General features: G+C 29.3%; 1 protein-coding gene across 1 annotated transcript; it reads right to left on the bottom strand.

Annotated features, from left to right (window-relative positions):
- Positions 1–2,467: 2,467 nt before the first annotated feature.
- On the bottom strand, positions 2,468–25,681 carry LOC132952282 (ABC transporter G family member 23). The gene is made up of 16 exons (XM_061024541.1): positions 25,191–25,681; positions 9,834–10,020; positions 9,068–9,227; positions 8,816–8,970; positions 8,626–8,733; positions 8,472–8,565; positions 7,565–7,741; positions 7,193–7,461; positions 5,521–5,722; positions 5,074–5,251; positions 4,780–4,895; positions 4,530–4,600; positions 4,338–4,426; positions 4,071–4,247; positions 3,875–3,961; positions 2,468–3,669 (listed from the first exon to the last, which is right to left on the bottom strand). Exons 2-16 carry the CDS (start codon positions 10,016–10,018, stop codon positions 3,455–3,457), a joined length of 2,283 nt encoding a protein of 760 aa, XP_060880524.1. The 5' UTR covers positions 10,019–10,020; positions 25,191–25,681; the 3' UTR covers positions 2,468–3,454.

Here is a 25,681-nt window from a genome sequence, read left to right as displayed (position 1 = left end):
AGCGAAGAATTTGTATGCACGTACATGCAGCGTCATGGAATATTTATACTCAGTATACCACGGTCATAGATTGTTATTATGTTACCACACCACAGTCTGGCATATTCATATCTGTACTATCATGAACGACATGAACGGAGAGGGAATCGTTATGCACACTTACCGCTATCTAGTATCTAATAGTTTATATTAAAAAAACCGGTGAACTCTGCACGGCGATTCGTGGTCCGTTTGGTGTGGACTACTTGGTGTAACCTAACTGCCACTGGGCACGGATTATTACATATTATGTGGTACCTATATTAATCCGTGTTCGTGTGGGTATGGTTCTCATAGATAATAAGTAAATAGATAGACCGGCCGTACAGATGGCAAACACGGATCACTTTAGTTGAAATAAATGTAGCACTTCCATAAATTTAACCCAAAGTAGGCCTATGCAAAATAGGTGTTGCCTGACCCCTCCCGACAAAAACTGGCTCCGCCAAAGATCCTTCTTAGTGTGAATGAAGTATATAATAATACTCCATAAAGCAACAAAATTATAAATAAATCAGTATAAAAATAACTTGAAGTTAACACGTTAATAAGTTAAAAATTAGTTCCAATAAAACGGTTATTTAACTTAGTTAATATTAACTAAACGTTTTAAGTTTTTAAATTAATTAATTTTAATTATTAACTCGAGCTAATGCCCAGCCTTGCCACACGTTGTTTTGTATCACATCATATATTTCATTTTTCGAAGTTCAAAATTTCAAAGCACTAACATCATTCATTAAACTGTCATTCATTTCTATCGTTCGTGAGATTATGTAGGTAATAAAATTATTTTTTTTACGCACAGTACAATGTTGTTCCTTATTTTTCGTATTACGATCTTATTTATTTCAACATAATAATGGTTCCACTGAACATATGTTCGATTATTATAATCGTGTTCATGTAGTACGCCCACAAAGAATATGCTTAAGCCAAACATTTTTTGTTACCTACCAAATCTCAATGAAATGTATTGAAGGTTTTGGCCACGTGAAAGTATAAGTTCGCCGTAGTGGACAAATGGACAATGGTGACATTGTTTCTACCCCAAAACGTGATAAAAGAAGAAAAATTAATTTAAGAAAACACACACTTATTATTTTGAAATCATCCATTCATCGCTCATTCGCTCGGCTCAGAATTTAAAACAATAACAATAATAACTATTGTTTTTGTATGAACACCACATTGTGTTTACGCAAAACTAGGAAGGTACTGCGCCGACCCGTCTAAATGATTTTCGAATGAAAATATTAGGTAGGTATTAAAGCATCATCGCGATTTCGGTTCAGCATATTATAAAGAATTAATGATGTTATTAATTCTAACTATCCACGACAAATGTGAACTTAAAAAACAACAAAAAATGAGAACTAAAAAGGTGGCCAAGTGGATGTCGCTCTGATGTACAGTACATTAAAAGTGGGTTACTGTATAATGGATGGTATTAAATTTGAATTCAATGATATAATATCATTGTATACGAAAATCGATTCTGAGCGGTGACGGTTTGTCAGTGTGAATATTTTATATTATATTTATATTGTTATAACTTATTATCAATACGGTAGCCAGTAAGTTGAATTAATTTTATAAAATTACAACAAAATAACTAAAATAGGTACCTAGTTATTCTTAGTTATTTAATATGTAATTTCATATAAATTTGAACAAAAAATAACTATAAAAAAAACTGTGTTTTCATATTTTTGAGATCTTTTGGTTACAGAATGAATTACTTCCATGGCACTTTGTTTTAAATTTTTAATCCTTAGTTATAAAAGTTGAACACTTTATAAATTTTTAACTACTAAATAATTTATAAATTCTTAATTTAATAAATGTCGTCAAAATTCAAACTTTAAAAGATTATAAAAAAAAATTGTGCCTATGTATTTTTTAAAATTTTTAACTGCTATTGTAACAATATATTAGGAGCCTTATATTCAATTTTGTAGTTTTCCAGACGTTTTAAGAGCTTGCATCATTTTTCTTATAATGCCAGCAATCACTGTGGCAGGAGCAGAACGATCATTTTACAAACTAACTAATAAAAAATTACTTAAGAAACGCATGTGGACAAGTGTGTTTATCTAGTATACCAATTTTAAATATAGAAAAAGAACGAACCAAAAATCTAAATATTGAGAAAATAGACCTATAATTTAGTCTCCTCATGCTATGTCTGCTCTCGTAATCTCGTTCTTTTTATTTTACTATATTTTATTAGGTTATGCAAAATTAACATAAGCTTTTTAATTACCCTATCATCATAGTTTACAAATTACAAATATATTTTGTAATAGTAGATATGAACACTTTTATAAATAAATAAAAATATTACAATTTTATTATTAAATAATTGACAAAACTTTAAACATTTATAAAATAAAAATGGTAAATACTAAAATATATAACATGTAAAATAATATGAACAATTAATTTTCAACAAAGAAGAATTCAAAAATATTTTAACAGTTGTTTTTTTCAATATAAATATATATAACTATCTTAAGTTAATTTAAGCTTTAACTATAAACAATACGATTCACATGACATTAACAATACCGTTTTTAATTTATATTTTTATACAAAAATCTACAACTTAATATTTTACAATCATTACAATAAAAATTATGAATATTAAAATAACTTACATTATTAATTATATTACATTTACCCTTGTTATTATTGTTTTTATAATAACATTTCCTTTAAACTCTAATAATACATCGATTATAATATAGATCCTATTATACAGTTTTACCTATACCAATTTGTAATAAGTCATATTGTATATTTTATGGATTATTGATTAAATTTTATCTTATGTATACAAATGCGAAGTCTTTATTTGGTAATGTATGTAAAATAAAAAATGAGTAAAAAAATAATTAAAATGATTCTGTGATTATAATAATAAATCATAAACATAAAAATTATACAGTAAAATAATATAAAAGGGAAATACCTTTCCAAATATTTCCAAGTACTAAGTAGGTAAAGGTAAGTCTTAGAATAGTCACATCAAATGTATGTAATATTGTAATAAACACTTAATATAGGTAATGTATAATGTATTGCCTTTGATTTCTAATTTTTATTTACATATTTTTTTCAATTATTTTTATTGATATTTCATGAACTACTAATTAGCAATATCAACGAATAATAAAATATTTAGTTCAAATATCAAATGCTTTGGCAATAATTTTAATTTAGGTACATAGAGCAAGAAACTAAAAATAAACCGATTGATAAAAGTACACACTGCTGTCCCATTCATGTAACGCGAACATAATATAAGGAACTTTATATTACGGTATGTCACTAAAAACTATTGATACCTTACAATTAATTTGTATGTAGTAGTCCATATTTTGCAGTAAAAAAAAAAATGTGTTTATATAGACTATCCTTTTTTGAATTTAATCAACAGTACACTAGATGTGAGGAATACAAAAATCCATATTATTGTGGAAAAAAAACCAATGTAAACAGAAGGTTCGGTGATTGGCCAACCTCTTGCCAACATTGATCGCATCGATTCCGTAGACTGTGTTAGTGGCAAAAAAAAACTTATTGATTTTGTCGCCGCGTGCATTCCTTCCACTGGCCATATTATGCCTAAAAACACGAAGAAGGTAATCAATTATTTGATATTAAATATGATGCCCTTTCACACAGTTATCATATAATCTTGTGTATGATCAGTAAAAAACATTTTCACAAGGATTAAGGATTAAAGTGTAAATATTTAAAAGCTTTTGAAAATTTAAGGACAAATAGTCACTTATGAAAAACTGGGCTATAACTATAAAATAATACAAACCGCAAAGCATGACAATAGGAAGAAAACTGCCCATTGCCAGATATGTCGCATTCCTCTCACTGTCAGTTACACAAGAAACTACAAATCCTAAAACACATAAGAAATAATTTGGTGTTAAATTAACACGTTATATTTTTAGACTATACGTTGCGATTTCATTGTGAGATTAAAATGTATAATTCAAATAATTTCTTACCAAAACACATGCCACACAGTCCAGTCAGTATCGTTAATAAGCATATCCAAAACACATCCCCTTCGTTGGTAACATCAAAAATAACCAATGCGAATGCAATGACCATCAGTGATTGGAACACCATGATTACAAGTTGACACGCCACGTGCCCTAAAAGTACTTCAATCCCCGTAATACCTAGTAAAATTATATTGTGATACTTTTATTAATATTTGTTTTATTTCTATCCTTTATTTATATATAAGTTATGTCAGTATTTAAGTTTACCTGAAACTAAACTTCTTTCTAATATGCCTTCGTTTCTTTCGATCAACATAGCGCCAGACGTCAAAGCTACAGCCAGGAAAAATATAATCCTAGAATTTCAGAAATTAGTTGTACATTTTTCATTAACTCATTATTCATTACTCATTAGTGATATGGATGGTAATACTATAAATATAAATAATTATTACTCACGTGAGTATGACCCCTGGAGCAGCAAAATCTGTAAAATTTGGTACGTATGGGCCGTATATAGGTTTATGGAACTAGAAATCAAATAGGTAGGTACACAAATATTAATCTAAATTCTAAATTATACCTATAAATTTATAAAACCTGTGTAGGTAGTATTTTTCCATAAAAATATTGGTAAAATAACAAATTCATTAACTTAAATATATATATATATATATATATTTATAGTTTTAACTATGATTAATTATACCTGTATAGGGCTAGTTACAACTTTTGTACTGAAGTTACAATTCACCGCCAGAATTTTAGCAAAATCTTCGAAAGCAAACACAAGATCTCGCCGAAGCAGCATGGATATTTGTTGATCTAAAATAATAATTGTGGTACTTCAAAATTGCATGATTCTATTGCAAATATATAGTTAGTAATAATGGAACAAATAATAATTTCAACAGAATTTATCGTTCTTATATTTGTATAGGTGTAGGTTATTTTAATTTTATTTAGAATTACTCGCAGACAAAAAATAATTAAGATCAATTACTCGATTCGTCGAGCCAAATGGAGACAACACTATCATCTAGTGCCAACTCCGTTGTTTCCGTCCCATCATCCATACGTTGCATTAGTGACGTTGAATAGTTTGAAGTGAAAGATATAGCACCCCAAGCTTTACCACGTTTAACTGCTCGAAAAGCGGATTCTTCGTCGTCGAAATAATCCTATTGCAGAGTTTAACATATATGGTAAATATTATTATTTTTTTTTTTTTATTAAAATATAATTACAATCTATACGCATTTGATACAATTAATTATTTTGATTAAAGATAATATATACATAGCGAGACTAACAGATATTGGTAGGGCACTCGGTAGTGCCACCCGACTGGTAAATGTTACGACTTTAAAATCATAAAAAAAATTACTGTTCACACGTAATTTATTGAGAAAATAGTAATCAACGATTTTAATTCATAAAAATCACTCACTAATACTTGCCGCCGTAGTTCAATCTGACGTAGGAACTGGCAACTGAGTTGAGTTAACTCGCAAGATCCGGTCGGCGGGCACGTTCTGTTGTTGGTTTCATGGTTGACGATGGCCAAGTGCAAGCCATGAGGATCTTTTCCAACGGACAAACAAAACAACACGATTTGGGCAACTGGAAGTCCGACAATAAACATCATTACCCTGTGAGCAACAGTAAAATAATTAATAACTTCAAAGTCCAATGCAATGTATTTCAGTATTTGTATATCCAACGATTGACAACTTAGTTATAATTGCCGTTGACCAGACTCGGACTAATTTTAACGATCCTTAAGTAGCAGTGTATAGAACGGTGCTTTTGAAACGAAAGGTTTTACATAACTTAGCTATATAGGTAGTACCTATTACATGCATTATTGATTATGACGTTATAGCAACTAACAAAAAATTATAAAATAGTGTATCAAATTATCGTACCAATATAATTTTACTTTGTATTTTATTTTAAAACATACATACATGTTGAGTATGAATTTCGAATACATTAGTATTCAAAACTATATTCATTTTTAAAAAGTAGTGTGAAAAATGTCGTTTCTCAATCACTGGTAATATTACTCTCACAAGCAATATTTTGTTTTATTAGTTATTTTATTGGAGTACCTACTTATTATACGTTGGTTTTTAACATAATATTTGAAATATCTATAATTCAATATTTATTATTTACAATTTAATTTGTTTCTTTCCAAATAACATACTTACAGGTTAAAAAATAAAACAACATATTATTATAAAAATAAATCAATTGTATTTTTAAATAATTTATTATCCTAACTCTTTATTCAAATATTAATAATGTATTTTCAACAACGACCACAACTAAAATTATATTAGTGAATTTGGGTTTACATTTTAGATTCTGCGCGGAACGATGAATATATTGATTTTACAATGATGTATGTTTTTAATTTTTAATTAATTAATTAATTATTTTTTCTGTAAATATCAATATATAATCATATAAGTAAGTTATTCTGTAATCAAAAAATCTTAAAAATATAAAAACACAGTTTTTATAGAGATATTTTATGTCTAAATTTGGACGAAATTACATTTTAAAGAACCAAAAATAACGATTTTAGTTATTTTGTTATAATTTTATAATACTAATTCAACTTACCGGCTACCGTATTAATGATAAGTAATAAGTAATAACAATATAAATATAATATAAAATATCCACACTGACAAACCTTCCCCGCTCAGAATCGTTTTTCGCATACAATGATATTTTATGATTGAATTAAAATGTAATACCATCCATTATACAGTGACCCACTTGTAACCTACTGGCAACTGTACAGCAGAATGACATCAACTTACCCCCTTTGTTTTTCTTGTTAAACTCATTGCTACATTTATTATACTAAACGTAAGCCAAGGTTACATACTTACATTACCATAATTTAGTGTTAATAATTTATTAGTCCCTATCGATTATCAGATGTCATGCAAGTTTTTCTTATAATACATGACACATGTATTTAATATGGGTAGGTAACCTAGTTTTATCAAAACACGATAAAGAACTTTAAATTTAAAATATTTTTTTTCCTAAAAATAATCGGTTATATTACATTAACGTATTCGTATATTAAGGTCACTTACGCCACATTTCTCCACATCCACAGAAAGTTTTTCCATATCAATGCTCGCATGTGATGCGTCTGAAATATTTTGCATTGGTCCAAAAATTTCATTTTAGTATTTACTTCTGGTGGAAGTTCCATTTCCGCATTGTTGACTTGCATTGAAGATACAGACATACGCTTACTTAGTGGAACGGGACTAATGCTGTCTCCAAATTCTCCGCTCATTTCCGACGAGTTGTCACATATCGAATTCAGCGCTTCGATAGCAGGCGTGGGAGATGATTCCTATATGGATAGAGTTTACAAGGATTCATTATTATTATACATTATATAAAAATTAAATTTTAAATTGTTTATAATATAGATCATAATACGATATAATTTTTACCGGAACAGAAATGGAGGCTGTTATGTCATGTAAAATGCTGCTACGCCTCCGTTTTCCACGGTTTTGAATGACACTAAGCTTTAGAAAAACGTCTTCTAGTGATTGACAATTGTATTTTTGTAACAGCGATGTAGGCGATTCTTCAGCCAAAAATTTACCTCCTCTCATTAATCCAATCTGTTAAACACCGGCATTTACGATTTTCAAAATAAATGTTTTGTAATAGATTTAAATCTAACTGGTAACATGTTGAGACAATATTTTTTGTACTACCTACTTAAGGTGCGTCATGCCTCGATACAAACTTATGTTTTTTTAAATAAGAATCCCCCTTATTTACAGTAAATTATTTAGTGGATAATTTTATAAACATTTTGGTGCATCTAATTCAATATTCAAACGATTATAGTTTTTCAGTTATTAAAATGTTTATATTAAGGATAATAGTCCTTAAAAATTGTTTTAAAATAATTTATAATAGGCGTAATATCGGATCTAGTATTTATTATACTTTGACCATTTTTATAAACTATAAATATTGATGGATTTATATAAAATTATAAACTACAATAATTTTTAAACTATTATAGCACTTGCCCCCATATCTTTATAACCCATCAACATGGATATATTATCCTGACCTAGACACCTTAGTACACAAAGTTAATAACTTGAACTACTGGTTCAAATTTTGATTTTGATACGTCAATATTTAAAAAAAATTATCTGCTAAAATATTTATAGTTAACATGAGTGGTTCTCATTTTAAAAACAGAATTTGTGTCACCATAGGACTTCACCATCACTCACAGGTAGTAAAAAAACACAATCATTTGAAAATGTGGTCTACAAGTATATTGAAGTATATGTATATATTATTTATCATTATTATATATGTAATAATTACCATATGAGCTTGCCTAGTCTCATCGATGTAATGTGTGGTTACAATAATGGTTGTTCCTCCATCCTTAGTTAAATGGACTAAATGGTCCCATATTCTGTGTAAAAAAATCACGCATGTTAATAAACGTATGATTGTATAGGTATGTTATACGAACCCTTGTCGAAGAACTGGGTCAACGCCAACAGTAGGTTCATCCAAAATCAGTAACTCGGGATTGTGTAACAGGGCCGCGGCAAAAGAAACTCTTCGTTGCTGTCCACCACTGCACCAAAATGCATTGAAAAAAGTGTTATTCGTTATATTCAGCAAATAACTTACATATTATAAAGAGATTAATTATGTACCTCAAATTTTTTACCGGCCTGCTGGCCGACGGTAACATTAAGAATTTAAGTAAAAATTCTATTTCGTCATCCACTTGTTTCGGTGTCATGCCGTTTACCATGCCAAAAAACTGCATAGTTTCCCGTATCGTAAACTCTCCATAAAGAGCAATTTCCTTTAAAAATATATAAAAACCATTTTTGAGTAAAAATCGATTGCTCCGGCTGTATTCAAAACAACTGTAGAGGAGTGAGGACATATAGCTACTATACCTGAGGCATGTATCCGATACGAGGTCCTGGAACGCCGCTGCCGGCAGATCCCGGTTTACCACCCAACACCCATATTTCACCAGCGTTCAGTCTTCTGCGGCCAACTATGCAACTCAACAATGTGGTTTTTCCACATCCACTAGCTCCCAAAAGACCATATCTAGAAAATGAATGCCACGTACAATATACGTTCGGGGCCACAATATAATACCATGGATACCAAGTACCCTCACACGTATAGTCCAACTGATAATTATAATTATTTATACCTATATGTAAGTATATATGTATTATTTTCTTTGTGTTTTTTTTTTTGTTCACCACAAACACATTATAATAATATGTAACTACCGGCTATATATTTTATAATCATCACATCAATCTTGTGTAATATCTATATAAAAATATGATTAACCTACACATTATTTTTTTGTTAAGTTTTGTGTTTTTCAATGTCATATAATAAACACATTCTCGTTGATCAGTTCTCAGAACTCTAATTAAGTAACATTATACATAACTACTTCTTAAACATAACAAAATAAATGTCCTTTATGAATGATAATATACAATTATGTAAACATTTTATTTTACGTTATTCTTAGGTGATTTTCGTGTGTGCCATTATATACTATATAATTATACATTACCAACATATTATATTATTATGTAAGTATATGTTAGGTATATAAAATTCGTAAGTGTACGTTTAATGTACACTTACGAATTTTTCTTCATGTAAAAGAAAACATTTTAACAAACTTACATGCAGCCTTTTGGGACAGTCATGTTAAGCCCATCAAGTATAACATGTGGATTTGAGCTCTGTCCATATTTCTTGTAAGCACGTCTTACGCACACAGCTTGTTGGCGCCTCGTCCATATTGTTGACTGTTGTGTTTCCAACGGAGGCCGTCGCTCCGTCAATCCGATTGGCAATTCTGGACGCATCGCTATAATATCGTGTAAAATAAATGATTATTACTCAATTGTTTTTAATTAAACATAAAAATAATTTTGCTTTTGTGAAACAGAGAGGAATGGGTTTGTATTATTCTATGGAGTCCTTACTCCTTAACATGTTTCACAAAAAAATTAAACCATACCATATTATTCCCGAATAACATAAAGGTCGGTAAGATATAACTACAGAATAAATGTATACATGCACGTTATATACATAACTTTAGTCGTATTATTGCTAATATCGAAAACTCACGAGCCCCCGAGCTGTTTTAATAAAACAATTAATACTACCTAGTCGCGTTATTTACAACATCAGTCTATAATCCTCACCTTGTCGATGGGACCTTGTGAAAAGCATTAGACTTAGAAACATTTTTCGTTTGTGACTGTAACTATTATATGATTCAACTATTCAATTATCTCTAATGAGCTATAATATTATACTATTTTAACTATGTGTGGCTACACTCTAAATCGATAGATTTGTAAAAATGCATAAACCAATTAGTCTATAAAATAAATATTTATTATTTATTTATGTTATACACAAGTCACTATACCGTCTATACCTATATAATATCGCCAATGGTGGGCAAACAATTAATTACATATTATTCAAGTAATAATAATAACTCAATATATAAACTCGTAGTTTCAACAAATATATTTTTATTTCATTATCATTATTTTTGGAATGTAAATTTTCATTGTCTTCGGTTTCAACATTGTTAAGAATTAAGGAATTATAAAAAGTTATTATAATACCTACTCAATTTGAACTCAAACCGAATACTTTGCACTCAATACTCATATTTTGTAATATCTGGGATGCTGTTGTACAAAATAACTATACCATATATACCTACGTCTAGTTTTAATTTATATAGGTACATGATCAAAATCCACATATAACTATAAATCCAAAATTATGATTGAACAATTTACATGACAAATCGAGTATAATATTATTGTTATGATATCAATTCTCAAACGGTATCCATTGTTACATAAAATATAAGTATCTATGCCGTATCTAAATGTACCTTGTGTCCTTGTCATCCTTGAAAATTCACATACTTAAGAATCCAACCAGTCATTGACGTGTGCAAATCAACGTGTTACGGGTAATCATTAACGTGGGTGGAAATAATTATATGTGTAATTGATAGTTACTAATAACTTATAACACTTATAACACGTTTCGATGGTGAGAAAATTCGCATACATAACACGTGTATTGAACAAAATTAATGACAATTCACATTTCACATACTTTGTATTGAATATATATTAATGTACCATACTACCATGTGTCCATGTACGATTTCAATGGTTAATTTGATATTTTTATCCACAGCGTCGTGTTCATCTTAATAGTTAATACTATATTATACACAATCATTATTTGTCTTGTTATAAATATTAAGGTATTCAAGTAGGTATATTATAATTTATAATGCATTTGCGGTTTTTAGGTTTATTTTAGAGAGTCCAAACGTTGGTTTTCCAGGATTGTCTCGGTATCCCAAAAATCTTTATTAGGACTTTGATATATTATGATATGACCAGAAACTATTTCGTTATTATAAATGTGTGTGAAGTAATTTGATAATTTATATTACCTTTCTCGTAACTCCCGTTTTCGTCATATTTATTGTAATTTATTGTAATTTTGTTTATCACGTTTTTGTTATTAATCTGTTCACTATAATCAATTAATATAAAAATTGTAATAAATCATGAAATATAAACTTTATACAAAATGTATTGTAACACAAAAGTTGAAAACAATTAATGCATTAACTACGGCCTACGAGTAAAATATAATAAACTGAAAAACAAATAAATCGTAAATGTCAATAGGTACTATTATTATTTCAATATCATTAATTGCGATTCTGGTGTTATGTTTTTCTGTACACTTGATGGCTGATACCCTCCCCCCCTAGATATTGGCTTAGTTAAATTTTCTAACAAAGTATCGCACATGAATAATTTAGTCCCACTCATTTATAATCTCACTTTTTATGGTTTTTTTGATTTTTTGGTCAAATTTATTTGCATAACATTTTAGTATACGTTAATGAAAGTAATTTTGATCATTAAAATAAATAAAATACAATTTTGTTAAACAAAAAAATTTGTAGGTACGAATATTTTTTTATTATTATTAAAAGTTGTTTTCTTTACAATCTATTTATTAATAACGGAACGAATATATAGAATATAAATAATAATCAACGATTTAATTATTGTTTTATCTCTCTATATATATTTAAAATGTAATATGGAACCTACATTGGTTCTGGAATCTAGCCATCTAGTAATCTGTATGATAGATATTGATTTAATCCGCTGTAGATACATAGTGTTATAATTTAAATTTAAATAGGTAGGTATATGATATGATAAAATATGTATGATAATTATTATAAGAAATATTTTTATAATTATAGTAATTTAATAAAACGTCCTTCGGTACTTGTAAATCAGGGACACTGGTAAAATTTATCAACATTAGTTACATTATGTATTTATGTATCTAGACACTGAGATAATAGAATAGATGAATTGACCGTTTAAAATAAATATCTAAAAGCTTATTATAAATACCTATACTTATTTTATTTTACTATAGGTTAGTTAGTAGTTGTTTATATAAACATGAGCTACTACTACTAGAGTAGTAGAGTGCTGTAAAATATTTAGGATTGGTTCTGGTAGTTCTGGTAGAAAATTGGTTATAATTGAATTTGGGAACTAAAAGTAAAACTGTCAAGTACATATCTAAAAAAATGAAGTGTATACACTTATAAGGCCAAACATTTTTTATGAGCTTTTGTAGTTAAAATTCTGATGACAATATGACATCATTATTCAAAAAACACTTGAAATATCTATGTCAATACACTATACACAGTAAAATATTCAAAATATGTAGAATGATTTTAGCTAAATGCCTAAATCATATACCATGAACCTATTCACACCGTTCTATGCACCGCGGTGCACCGTCAGAATTGACTTATAAGTTAATGCTTCAGTAATAATAATACTATACTAAAAATATTATTTTGACGAAATTGGATATTTAAATGAAAAATAACGATTGTAATTAGATATTTTGTTGTAATTCAAAAAATATTATTGGTATGATTTTTTACCTATTCGTATATTGTTATTATTTTGGGAACTCTACACATTATTCGATGCAATTTTTAAAATATTTAAATTTATTTTAAGCTATTTATACGACAAACTTATTTATATTGTTGAACAGTACGTCTGCATTGAGTATTGACTTGTAATTTATACGTTAATAAGAGCTAGAAATATTTTATGAAATAATATTACAATAATTATTATATAATGTTTATGTACGATTTGTTGTTGTCAAAAATTAGTTCAACCTTTCGTATTACTAATATAAAAATAAATTACCTATAACAATATTAAAATTTACTTAATAAAATATCCTTAGAAATATAGGCGAGACTACACCAAGGGCGTCCGCAGGGGGACGGGGCAAGACGGCGTAGTTACCACCCACCTTGGATTTTTTCAGAGAAAATTATGATTATCATTATGTATAATACAAATATCACAAAATAAACAAACTATAATATTATTTTTACAGAGTGACTCGATTATGAATATCAAAACTATAAAAACTTTGGTTTTTATAGATTTATGGTATGTAGAGGTGGAGCCAAGTAACCAAGTGTTAATCAAGTTTTTACTTTTATGATAAAAATAAATAAATGCTCTTAGATTACATAGAATAGTTTGTCTTATCAAAGTCTGGTTTATTATATTTATTAATTCAGTTACGTTTTGTTTTTTGATTTTTTAAGTAGCCAATAAAATAAATAATAGTTCGTTTCTACCGCTTATGCTGTTTTACAGTAAAATTAAAATTTAAGATTTAAAAAATTATTTTTATTTGTAAACCAAGATAACCCTGGGCCTCCACACGAGTTTTCCTTAGTGAAGCCCAGTAATCTTTTTTATATTAATTTAAATTTAAAAAAAAAAAAATTGAATTTCAAAATGGTTTGATTGTTATTTTTATTGATTTTTTAAAACCTAGAAAATCAGTATATCATGTAGATATATAAAAAAGATTCATTCGTGAATTTAAAATTTCATATAAATGAATTTAAAATTATGTATTTATAAGAGGGTGTCAGCGCACTATCTGTTCGTTCTCCGACCCACGCGGTCACGCGCAACATAACAAATGTACGTATAGGCGTATAGCAGAACCAAATAACCAACCCTATGTTATTAGTTTATTACTTTTAATATTAGAGTCAATTCACCTTTTATAAAACTTTAATTTAAGAACATTACTTATTTACTTGTGAGTTGTGTCCCTACGTTGGCTATTTTAATTTTTATGTAAGTTATGAGCGTGTAAATTATTAAAAATTAAATAAAAACACAGAGTAGATTCTCCTAAACATAAATTTCCCATGTTCCGCGTGGGACAAAGGTTGAAAACAAATGGTGCGCTGACGCCTGACATCCTCTTAATTTAGATATAAATTCTGCCAACTGTAAGTTTTAACCAATTATCTACATAATTCATAAATAATTTTTACATTCCCTACCTATATAATAGAAAACTTGTCATAACTCACAAGAAATAAGTACTTTTTCACTTATCGTTTAGTAAATCTAAAAATTCAAAAATGAAAATATTTCGCTCCCCCTCTGGTAAATTTCTGTGTACGCCCTATGTCTCCACTCAGAAGCGTATTTCGTATGCAATGATTTACTATTGATTTCAAATTTAACATATTATACATTATATTACACTGATTTACTTAACGACGATAGACTCGTACACTCGAAACCTACTGTACAGCAGAGCTACTTCCGCGGTTTTTTTGTGTTCGTTAACAATTCACATTGTATGTTTTTGATGACATACTTAAAATTTAAGACATGACTAACACTAGATTATTATCTATCGATTAGTGACTATGAAACATTATATGTATAGTAGATTATCCGACAAGGCATTTTGTTCAGAATCACAAAGAACACAAAATTATAGCACTTTAGGAACATACCATGTTACCACACATTATTACGCATAGCGTATATTTTTAATATTATAATATTCCTTTAAAAGCGTATATGTACATTTCTATAAAAAAAATAACACTTAACCTTGTTACGTTTGTATTTACTGTTTTACTGTTTTCCAAGAACGGACGACAACATTTTATTTGTGTTTTATGAAATATGGTGTAGGTACACCTACCCACTTACTTTTTACATTTAGGGTCTGACAATATCATAATATTGTAAAATTGTAAACAGAAAATGAGAATATTATAAACAATACAAATTCGGCTTTCGCAATGTTTTATTTCCGTAGTATGTGTATCGCAATGTAATGCGGTATGTAAATTATGTGCGCGCATGTGTAGTCGTCAGACCTTGTTTATACTATTATTATAGATACATTCGTTTAGCGTTTCGTGCCTCTCATATCGTTGTACACATACATAATATCGTTGTTACCTACGTATTATTATACAGGTACTTTACACCTAATGATTTTAGTATCTGTGGTCGACTATAATAATATAATATACGATTATCGAAATGAATATTGAATATGACTACCTATAAATTATATCATGTTGTGTGCATGATTTTATTTTTTTCCTCATTTTTTTGTATATGTTTATTATACATCACTGTTATTTTCGAGCCAGATATATACCTATTATTCATTTTAGTATTTTCTTTCTTATAAGGACCACCGATTACTTCACAATCGTACATTATGATCCACATTATGCAACACAACGTGCACAGTACACACATACACCACATACGTTAGGTACCTAGGTATACTGCTCGCCGCTGTTGTTACGTCTATTATATTATATTATATTATTATTATTATTATTATTATTATCATACATCGTATTTTATCCGCAGCGCCACTGTATAATATATATTATATTATTATATATACCTGACATACTATACACTGTGTGCCTGTAGGTATAGAGAGTTTTGGTGTTTATTTGTGCATATATATTGTATATATATAAATACATTTGAACAATTGCTCAATCTCATAAGTCACAGTCTGATTGATGTCATACGATTTGTTAACCGCAGTCGCCGTCGCTGCGCTCATGAGTAAGGTTCTCGTAGTTATAAAACACTCGCTACCTACATGTATATTTTATTATTATTAAAACGTCGTTTTAGTCACAGAAATACAAATGAATAATAAGATGTGTACCTGTGTACAATATACGAGTAAGTATTGCGTATGCAAGTTTTCAATATATCAGGAAACCTCGAAGAGTGGAATTAAACGCATTACCACCCATTGTCAATGACGTGTGATATTCAACGATGTAAAAACTCAGAAAACTCAGTTCAAAAACGTTGTTGCATACAAACGCAAGAAAAAAAAATGTGCAAAAAAAAATCAATATTATTATAATATTACGGAATTGACAAAGTATGGTACTATGATTAAGTAGACAAATAGTGTATATAGCTGCAGGAGGTACGCCGTGAACTGGTGGATTGTGGACCACCTAATAAGATTTCTTCAGATATAGATCACATAACAGCTGTATGACCGACTGCTGCAGTGTATATTGGTCATAGAACATAATATATAGTTCATCATTTTTATGATTTTCCTTTGAATATTATTAGCTTATGCGTTTTAAAATTCTTGTAATTTTCAGATAGTTTTTGTTTCCCAACGAAGGAATCATCCTCCATACTATAGTATATTATTACGATTTACGAGCACATAATCTTTCCCACCTCAATTTTACTTTACTACATTGTCTTGGACTGACTGACTGAGGCACTGTGCAACTGTATGTATTATATATTTAAAGAATTAAAGTGTCAGTTTGACTTTCCCGCACCGACTTTTATCAGGATATTCTGTTAGTTAAATTATTACAATTACATCATATACTCAATAAAGTGTAAGCAGGCACGGATACAAGAGGGGCTATGTGGGCCCCCCTTTAATCTTAGGTACTTAAAATATTTCACTCTTGCCTACGTAATTATATATAATATATGCAATAAAAGGTAATTTTGTTATTAAAGTTTGTTATTGCTTATTATTATTTTATAATATACATGTATGATAAATATTTTATTCACCATAAAAGCTTAAACTTAATCTTAATGCTTATACTTTTATGAACTTGAACTACATATTTTCACCTACCTCCCCTTTTCTTATTTCTAGATCCGTACCTGAGTGTAGGTAGATATACCCATTACCCATGAAATACACGTCATGCGCGGTAAGCTAAATTAAATATAATCGAAAACGTGAAACTAATCTCACCACGTGGAACGGTTTTTGCTCTGAACAATTTGAAGAGATGATGATTATCACTACTTGATTCCAAACAAGAATTATCTATTAATTAATCCGTATGAAAAACACAATATATTCCAACAATGGAACATTATATTAATGGTAAATTTTAAATAGAAATATTCGACTAATGGTTATATTTATGGTGTTTGGTGCAGTTACAAGTTACATGTTATACAACATACCGTAGTACCGTATAGAAATAATTAAACATTTTTGTAATAATTTCCATTACCCTTTACTATACCATACATTATGGTTAGATAATCATAATATTTTAGGTCCATTGAAATAGAATTAAATTTAACTACTAATAAATATTAATATACCTACATACATCATACTGTATATACGTATAATAGGACGTAGGTGTATTATTACATACATCTGTAATGCTGTTTATTATATGATAAAAATATACAATAAATTTTCCAATCGACGATGTTTAATAGTATATAATATATATAGTATGTACTATGTATATAAAAATAATTTTACAAATTTAATACTTATGTAGTTTTATAAAATATCACGTTAAATAAATATAGTTCGTACGATATATTATTATGACCACTATGTGCATATACTTAATATTATGTGATAATGTTATATACATATATAATACATTGATATTAATTTCAGTGTAATATTTACTCCAAAATAGATAGTTAAAACAACCCTGAAAATACGAGTAATATAATACTAGTTTCAATAAAAAAAAACAGCGTTTCTGTAGATTCTTGCCTATTAGAAATCGATGACATTGCACAAAATAATTTATACTAATACATTGTAAACATTTCAATTGATATTATCCAGCGTGGTTATTTTGTCTTTCGAAAAATATTCATAAGCCATAGACATCCGTTGTCACTTAAATGGCGTACCTACTACCTACCTATACGTTTCACACTTTTGTGCTTAGAATGGTCCACAGTTCAATCAGCGAATTCATAATTTTGTTTATATTTAAAATTACGATATTCATTATTATGGTATGACTGTCGGCGGTTTTATAAGATAAATAATATATTTTATCATTGCCGAAGACTCTGATATGCGCATTTAGGAAAGGTCATAGCAAAAAAACCGCACTGTATATTTCCAAAGTATGTACCTACTACCTATGTGCGTGCACGTGTGCCTACAGAATGAAGAGGCCGATTGGAAATTAGGTCAAGATCTGGGAGGATATATGTAGACAGTGGACGTCCTCTGAGAGCAATAAAAGTCGACCGCTGGGAGTTGTAACACAACCGTGGTATATAAACTTGATCATTTTGTTTTTCGCGTATCCACGATAATATTATATACAATGTTCCTGGGAATATTAATTTTTTATACTATCGACAAATCACTATATAGTAGAACATTAGATAATATTATGGTAATTTAGCCGACCATCGTATATGGGCACATATTATATAGTCATTACTCATTAATCATTGGACTACAAAATTCGTCATCCCATCGACACCAAATGGAAGAAAATGTTTTCCCGACAATACTGCAACACACGGGTATACATAATATGTATATTTTATATTCATACCATTGGTCAAGGACACCAAATATCACACTGCAACCGCCTCAGTCATTAATAATAATATTTCAATATGTTTGTATACATATTATTATTATGGTCGTAAGCTTGCGCAAGTGCCCATACCTACTATCTATTTTTATTATTTACTATTTTATATGATTATATTTGAATACGCGTCTTGTGTCGTCGCGTATGCCCCATAAACTATCGATGCGTATCATACGCAGAGCTTTTTTTCGTATTGTACGCGTAAACCGGATTCTTTCACCTGCTCTCCATAATAAATATAATTATAACTCTACACTATAATACACACACAAACTTGAGTATATATATAATAAGTGTTTACATATAAATCATCAAAAATTCGTTAATAAATTCTCCTCTTCCATAATACGGTCTTTCACTTTCACAACAATCCGGTATATTAGGTAGGTGGGTACTACTATAATACGACCCGGTGGGATGCGTCTGCGTTTGAAACACGAACGTATCTCGTATATAGATACACTTTATGGTGGCTGTGTATAATAATATTATGTAACAACAAATGTAATAATTGGTGTAACCGCGAGAAAACTAAAATTTCCGGTCAAGGTTATGCGATTGGGATTGGTAACAACTAACAATATCATAAAATTGTGCGTTAGCCGCAAGAAATACCTTTGGTACCTATAATGTATACGGTGGCTATAGGTAGAGTCTATCTATAGGCTATAGCCAGTGTCCAGTATAGTCACTATATATAATAATAGTACCTGTGTGGTTGTCAGTAAAATATACAAGTACATAATATTATACCTATACCTACATAGGTATCTGGTATATTCGTTTAAACACGTTTAAAAATACAAAATATTACAACTATATAATTGTATTATAGTCTGCAAATCAACAAATTGTTATGGGTGGGATTGCGGGAAGATTTCGTTACCAAAAAAAAAATTGTTACATATTATAATATACTGTACCTACATGCTTGAAAGCGAAATGAAAGAGCCGAATAAAATATCTAATTACTAATTAGTAATTACATATTTTTATGAACCATGGCTCGTGTCCGGCTGTTCGAGAATCGACCAGATTGTCAAAAACTGTAGACAAGACCCTTAGTGCAGGAGGGGCAATACGTTGTAGTAGTGTAGTATAACTGTATATTTCGTAATATTGTTAAAATCGTAATAACGTATTATTATTGTGTAGAAATGGTGTTAAGAGGTATTTAACCGAATGAGAATAGATGCGATTTTACCTTGAGAATTAATTGTAATAATAATATTTTTATTTTTAATCAAACTATTATAATATGAATTTGTAATATATTTTAATGTATATTAAGTATATTGTGTATCGTGTATTTCTTTATGTAAATTTATACCACACCAGCTAGTGAAAAAAATAATGTACAAATATATTTTTAATTAGTTTGGGCATTATAACTGCACGTTGGTCGATTCAAACGGCAATGACTCAATTATGGGTAGATACAAGATCACATTACCCCGCGGTCCCCTATATATAGTTTTCCAGTTCTTGGCAAGTGTTGTAAACAATTGTTAAATTATTGTAAAATCGTTTTCCCATTGACCCCATTACTTTATTCCAGAACTAATGTCTGAATGAATTATCTGTCCCACTAATTTCGTATTTTAAATTCAAACCGTTGTTAGTGTCCGACTAATAAAATATTATAAGCCTATACGAAACGTGTATACTTAATGCACTGTGTACGGTGTATATAATGAATTCGCAACGGCTGCGGCGGTAGCAGTGGCGGCCACGACGATTTATATTAGACTGGGTGAATTTGTGACGAACATCATTTCGTGAAGATTAATTAGCAGTTTAAGTTTAAGTTACATACATCAGTTGTAGATATGAATAATCGTTTAAAAACATCGAGTCAATGAGCTATATTAATCATTGAATATTACTTCTTTCTTGTACCATATTATGTGAATATAATAAAATAATACAATGTTTTTTTACGAAGGAGTAATGTTCATTTATATACATAATATTCTAACCATATAAAAATCTAAACAATGAGCAATCGAAAACTGAAACTTTCTCTTGATTTATTTCCCAATCTTCATAACGAAAAATCAACTTTCCTAGTAATGTAATTGATAGTTGATATCTTTATTTGCATTTGTATTTTAAAAATGATTTATAATTTTAGAACAATCCTATGGCATGATTTTAAATAACACCTAACAATGCGATCTTGACAAGACATGAAAAATCGAAGACAACTCTCAGCCGTATAACAATAATATGTTAAACAGTATGCAAAAGTTATAGATACCTATTAAAGTAAATATTCAACACATACAAATACAAATATGCGGTTTAATGAGTATTTTAGTCGAGTAGAAAGAATTTGAAAAAAACAATTTATCTCTTTTTTTTTCAACATCATTGGAATGTGCAAGCAATAATAATATATGCTACTATTCGTTGTTCGCACGAAGCGCATAATATTGTTCTATTGTAGGCTACTGTGTATATACCGTATAGGTAGATTAGTTCTTGACGATAGGCAAAATATAGTTCAGAAAAATAAAAATCACAGTTGGATTTATTATTAAAGTATCATATTATTATTGCATCATTTTACACCGTTGGTCAATTTATAGCAACTGATGTGTATACCTACGTAAAAGCGTTTAAATACAAATACAATTATGAATAGTTTGTTTTGAGTAATATACTTCCGTGTTTTTAGATCTGACCAAGTTCTACGTACGCAAATTTTTATTGTCATTTCATACTTCACATACCTACTATACACACGTACAACTTATTTTAAAATGTACTTGGAAGTGGTAGCGATATTAGTATCTATATGAGTATTTGGCATTCCAGATGTAACCAATGTAAATCATGTACAAATAAGAACCATATCTCTCACAAACGCTTATTTGAAAAAAAAAGGAATATATTTCATTGAAATATAAAATCGCGTAGAGTATAGGTATAATAATATTATGGATTACAACTTCAAAACGTTTATCATTAACTATACATGTATGCATTATGGTACATTTAGATATAAAGAACAGGTGCTTGACCCAAAATGTGTAAATTAAATATTCCCATCAACCACTTTGCATACTATAATAGCTGTAATACACACAGATCATTATAATGACGTCAGTGGATTGTATCCGTCATTACATTTATGAAATAAAATACGCACACTACACGGGAAAGCCGGTATTGGTCACCCATACAAGACGCAAAATACCCACTTAAATCATGTTTACGCAATTATGTGTTGATGTAAATTTAATGTTGGCCAGTGATCGTTATTGATATTAATTTTCATAGGTAAAAACTTATGTATAGGCTATACATCTAGGTATTCTATTATAATGGCCATTGCAGGGTATGGTATATATATATTAAATTTTGTAATCACAAATTTGTTTGAACGTAAAAAGAATATTAAACATTCAAAAACCCAAATTATTAATATCAATAAGAAATAACTATACAATAATATTATTATGAACTATAATTTTCAAATTTAATATTTATGCTAAATTATTTAAATGTTTAAAAATATTGACTGACTTACATTAAGTAAATAAAACAGATCACTTTGTAGAGGCTGTTTACAGTTTGTTAAAATAAATTAGATTAAAATTGATTACATTTGTAAAAAATCGATTTAAAATTACATAATATAAATATTATTATTTTTTGATAACTTAAAATACTAAATATATAAATACTATAATATATAATATAGTTATACAACCATAATTATATATTATACAGGTACTGGTTTATCTAACAAATTTCGGTTTTTTAAATAGGTATTTTCCATGAAACGTTTTTGAAATATTATTTCTTATTTAATAAATGACAATAGCATTTATAATATTAAGTCAAAAACCTTACTTACCGATGGATACATAACAAGTAGAGTCTACTCTACTTAGTCTGACTATAATCAACAATCAGCAGACCTCAAAAAATTAACCACACGCCCACGTTTTACTAAAATGTGATACCGAACTCTTATTTCATACTTGAATTCTTATTATTATTATATATACTAGTATATACTCCTAGGTATTATATTTTAATGTTATTTGACACTTTAATACACTCATATATTGAATGGATGTGGATTTTAAGGTGATATTCTGTTAATATTCTAACGTTTTCGTTATCAGTTTCGGTATATATATTATAGTATAATGGCAAGTGGCAACCGCCACCATAATAGAATATTTTTTGTACATTTTAAACAAAATAATTTGTATTATCAAATTTCCGAGTCTTAAATTCAACGATTTGGGTAAGTGTTAATAATATTTTTTTTTATTAAGAAAACTAGACGTTATTACTATTTATTTATTTATTATAATCAATATCATATTTGATTTAATATTATACCTAAAGTCAAAATATACAATATTTCTATCATTATTGTTTACAGGTATAAACTAAAAATTGTTACTGTTATATATATATTATATGTTATCAAAAATTTACTAGTGCTAACTTTCACCGAATTAATCGATAGTTAAGTGATCTTAATTCTTATCGATTAAATCAATAACGCAATAATTTTATATATTCAATATTGATGGATATCATTCCTACTTGCAATACCCAGAATAAAACGTACATCTTCAAGTTCAACAATTTATTATACGGATATTTTAGCACGTAAAATGCGTTTAACTATTTAAGAATTAGCATTGTGTGTTAAATGATTTTTCGTACATCGTTATCTCGTTCGATATTTTGTACATTGTTGGACAAATTTCCAACATATCAAACAATATTCAAGATTCAACAAACAGGTTTACACACTTTTAACCATTTTAATGTAAAATACGCGAAGGTGAAATGTGAATCATGAGGCTAAACGTCGAAATCTTTATCTAATGCAGGTCGCAAGTAGGTCTAGGTGAATAGAAATTTAAACTTTACAGAATCCGTTATTATTACAAGATTAATACAAAAATACATACTTTTTTTTAATTCTACACAATAAATTTAAATTACCTATACGTTTGACATTATTATACTAGGTACGACTATATTGTATACTATTAAGAGGACGTCACAGCCGCATGACGTGTTGTCTCCGTCTTACACACGTACAGCATAGACACAACGCGTTTACGCAGTCTGAGTAGAACACCTATTACAAAATTCAAAAGATAACAATATTTTAGAGGGCAAGACGTTGAGTTATTTTTAAAAAATTTTAATTTTGAAAAATTAAAAGTTTTTTTTAAATGTTGAAATTTTTGCTATTTCTAAACGATATAATGAACATTATATTAGGTGAGATGGAAAAAACGCAATCACTTGCCCTCATAAATATTGTCACAATTCAATTTTATAGTAAGTATTTTTACACTAGAACCAAAATTGAGCGATTTATACTCAGACTGCGTAAACGCGTTTTGTCTACATCGTACGTGTGTAAGACGGAGACAACACATATGCGGGTGTGACGTCCTCTTAGCACGTCTATAAAATACGAATTATAATAATATATCGGTCTTCGTCTGCAGTAAGAAACTTTATCGTTACCTAGCTAGAATTTTTGAATTTTCGATATTTAATATAAACATTTTTAGTATCATGAAAGGTTAAGGTAAGTACGATATCTACGTCGAGACTATATTAATGGTAGGTAGTTATGATTAATTATTCAAAATGTTTACGTTGCAATTAAAATCGTTTGGCAAAAGTCATTAGTCCGTATCGACCAAACGAAAATTAAACAACATATATGTTAAATAGTACCTACATTAATATGCACTTAACTATACATGTTGGCAAGTGAGTACCTATAGTCTATACCATCTGTAAAGAGGTGGCCGGCTTACAATGTTTTAAAATATTTAGTTAAACCTAACGCCGCGACGAGACGATACACATTAACATCGATGCGTAATTACATATAAACAGTGAACAATACCACGAGTGCTAAGTGTATACAATATATTTTGGATGGGTTTATCTTGCGACCCCCCCTCCTCCCCCAACGACGAAATGTACCTAATAATTATAAAGACATCATTCGTATTCGAATGCGTGCACGGCAGATTTTCCATCGTGTACTTATTTTTGCTACTATATACTCGGCGGGACTACTGCGACTACTTTATTCGGTCTCGAAATCGGAAATGGCATTGTGCTTGTAATTACCCCGTATCGTACAAAGTCTATATGGTACTTACCGGACTTGCGTTACGAATCCTCCGGGCGAGTTATAATATATTATAAACGAAGTGTATATCGTGTTGCACTGCGCTAGAGGAAAATATTAATAAATGAACTGATTCGCGTGCGTGAAAACTGTCGTCCGTTCGCAAGGAATATGATAAAAAAACTAAACCGATGACGACGGTCGAGTCATTTGATCGCGACAACGGGGTGGTTCGCGTGCAGCACTCGCGGCGATCGAACGGCGGCACATCAGACACGGACAGAAAAATTGATCACAATATAGTACCGTCGTCGTAGGTAGTGATCGACGGATATAATATTATTGTATTGATTTATTAATTTATCGATGTATTATCGTTTTTATTTTTTTTTTAAACTACGTCGTGTCGTCGTCGTCGGTCGCTCAGCGTTATGCGAGTGACGGTAGTGTTCACTGCAGCGGACCGCGCAGTGGCCGTAGTGGTCTATAACGCGCGATATAGGTAAGTGGCGTGCGCCGGCA

Source organism: Metopolophium dirhodum, chromosome 9 (assembly GCF_019925205.1).
Source record: "Metopolophium dirhodum isolate CAU chromosome 9, ASM1992520v1, whole genome shotgun sequence".
NCBI classification, from domain to species: Eukaryota; Metazoa; Arthropoda; class Insecta; order Hemiptera; family Aphididae; genus Metopolophium; species Metopolophium dirhodum.
This window is presented reverse-complemented; position numbering and strand designations above follow the sequence as displayed.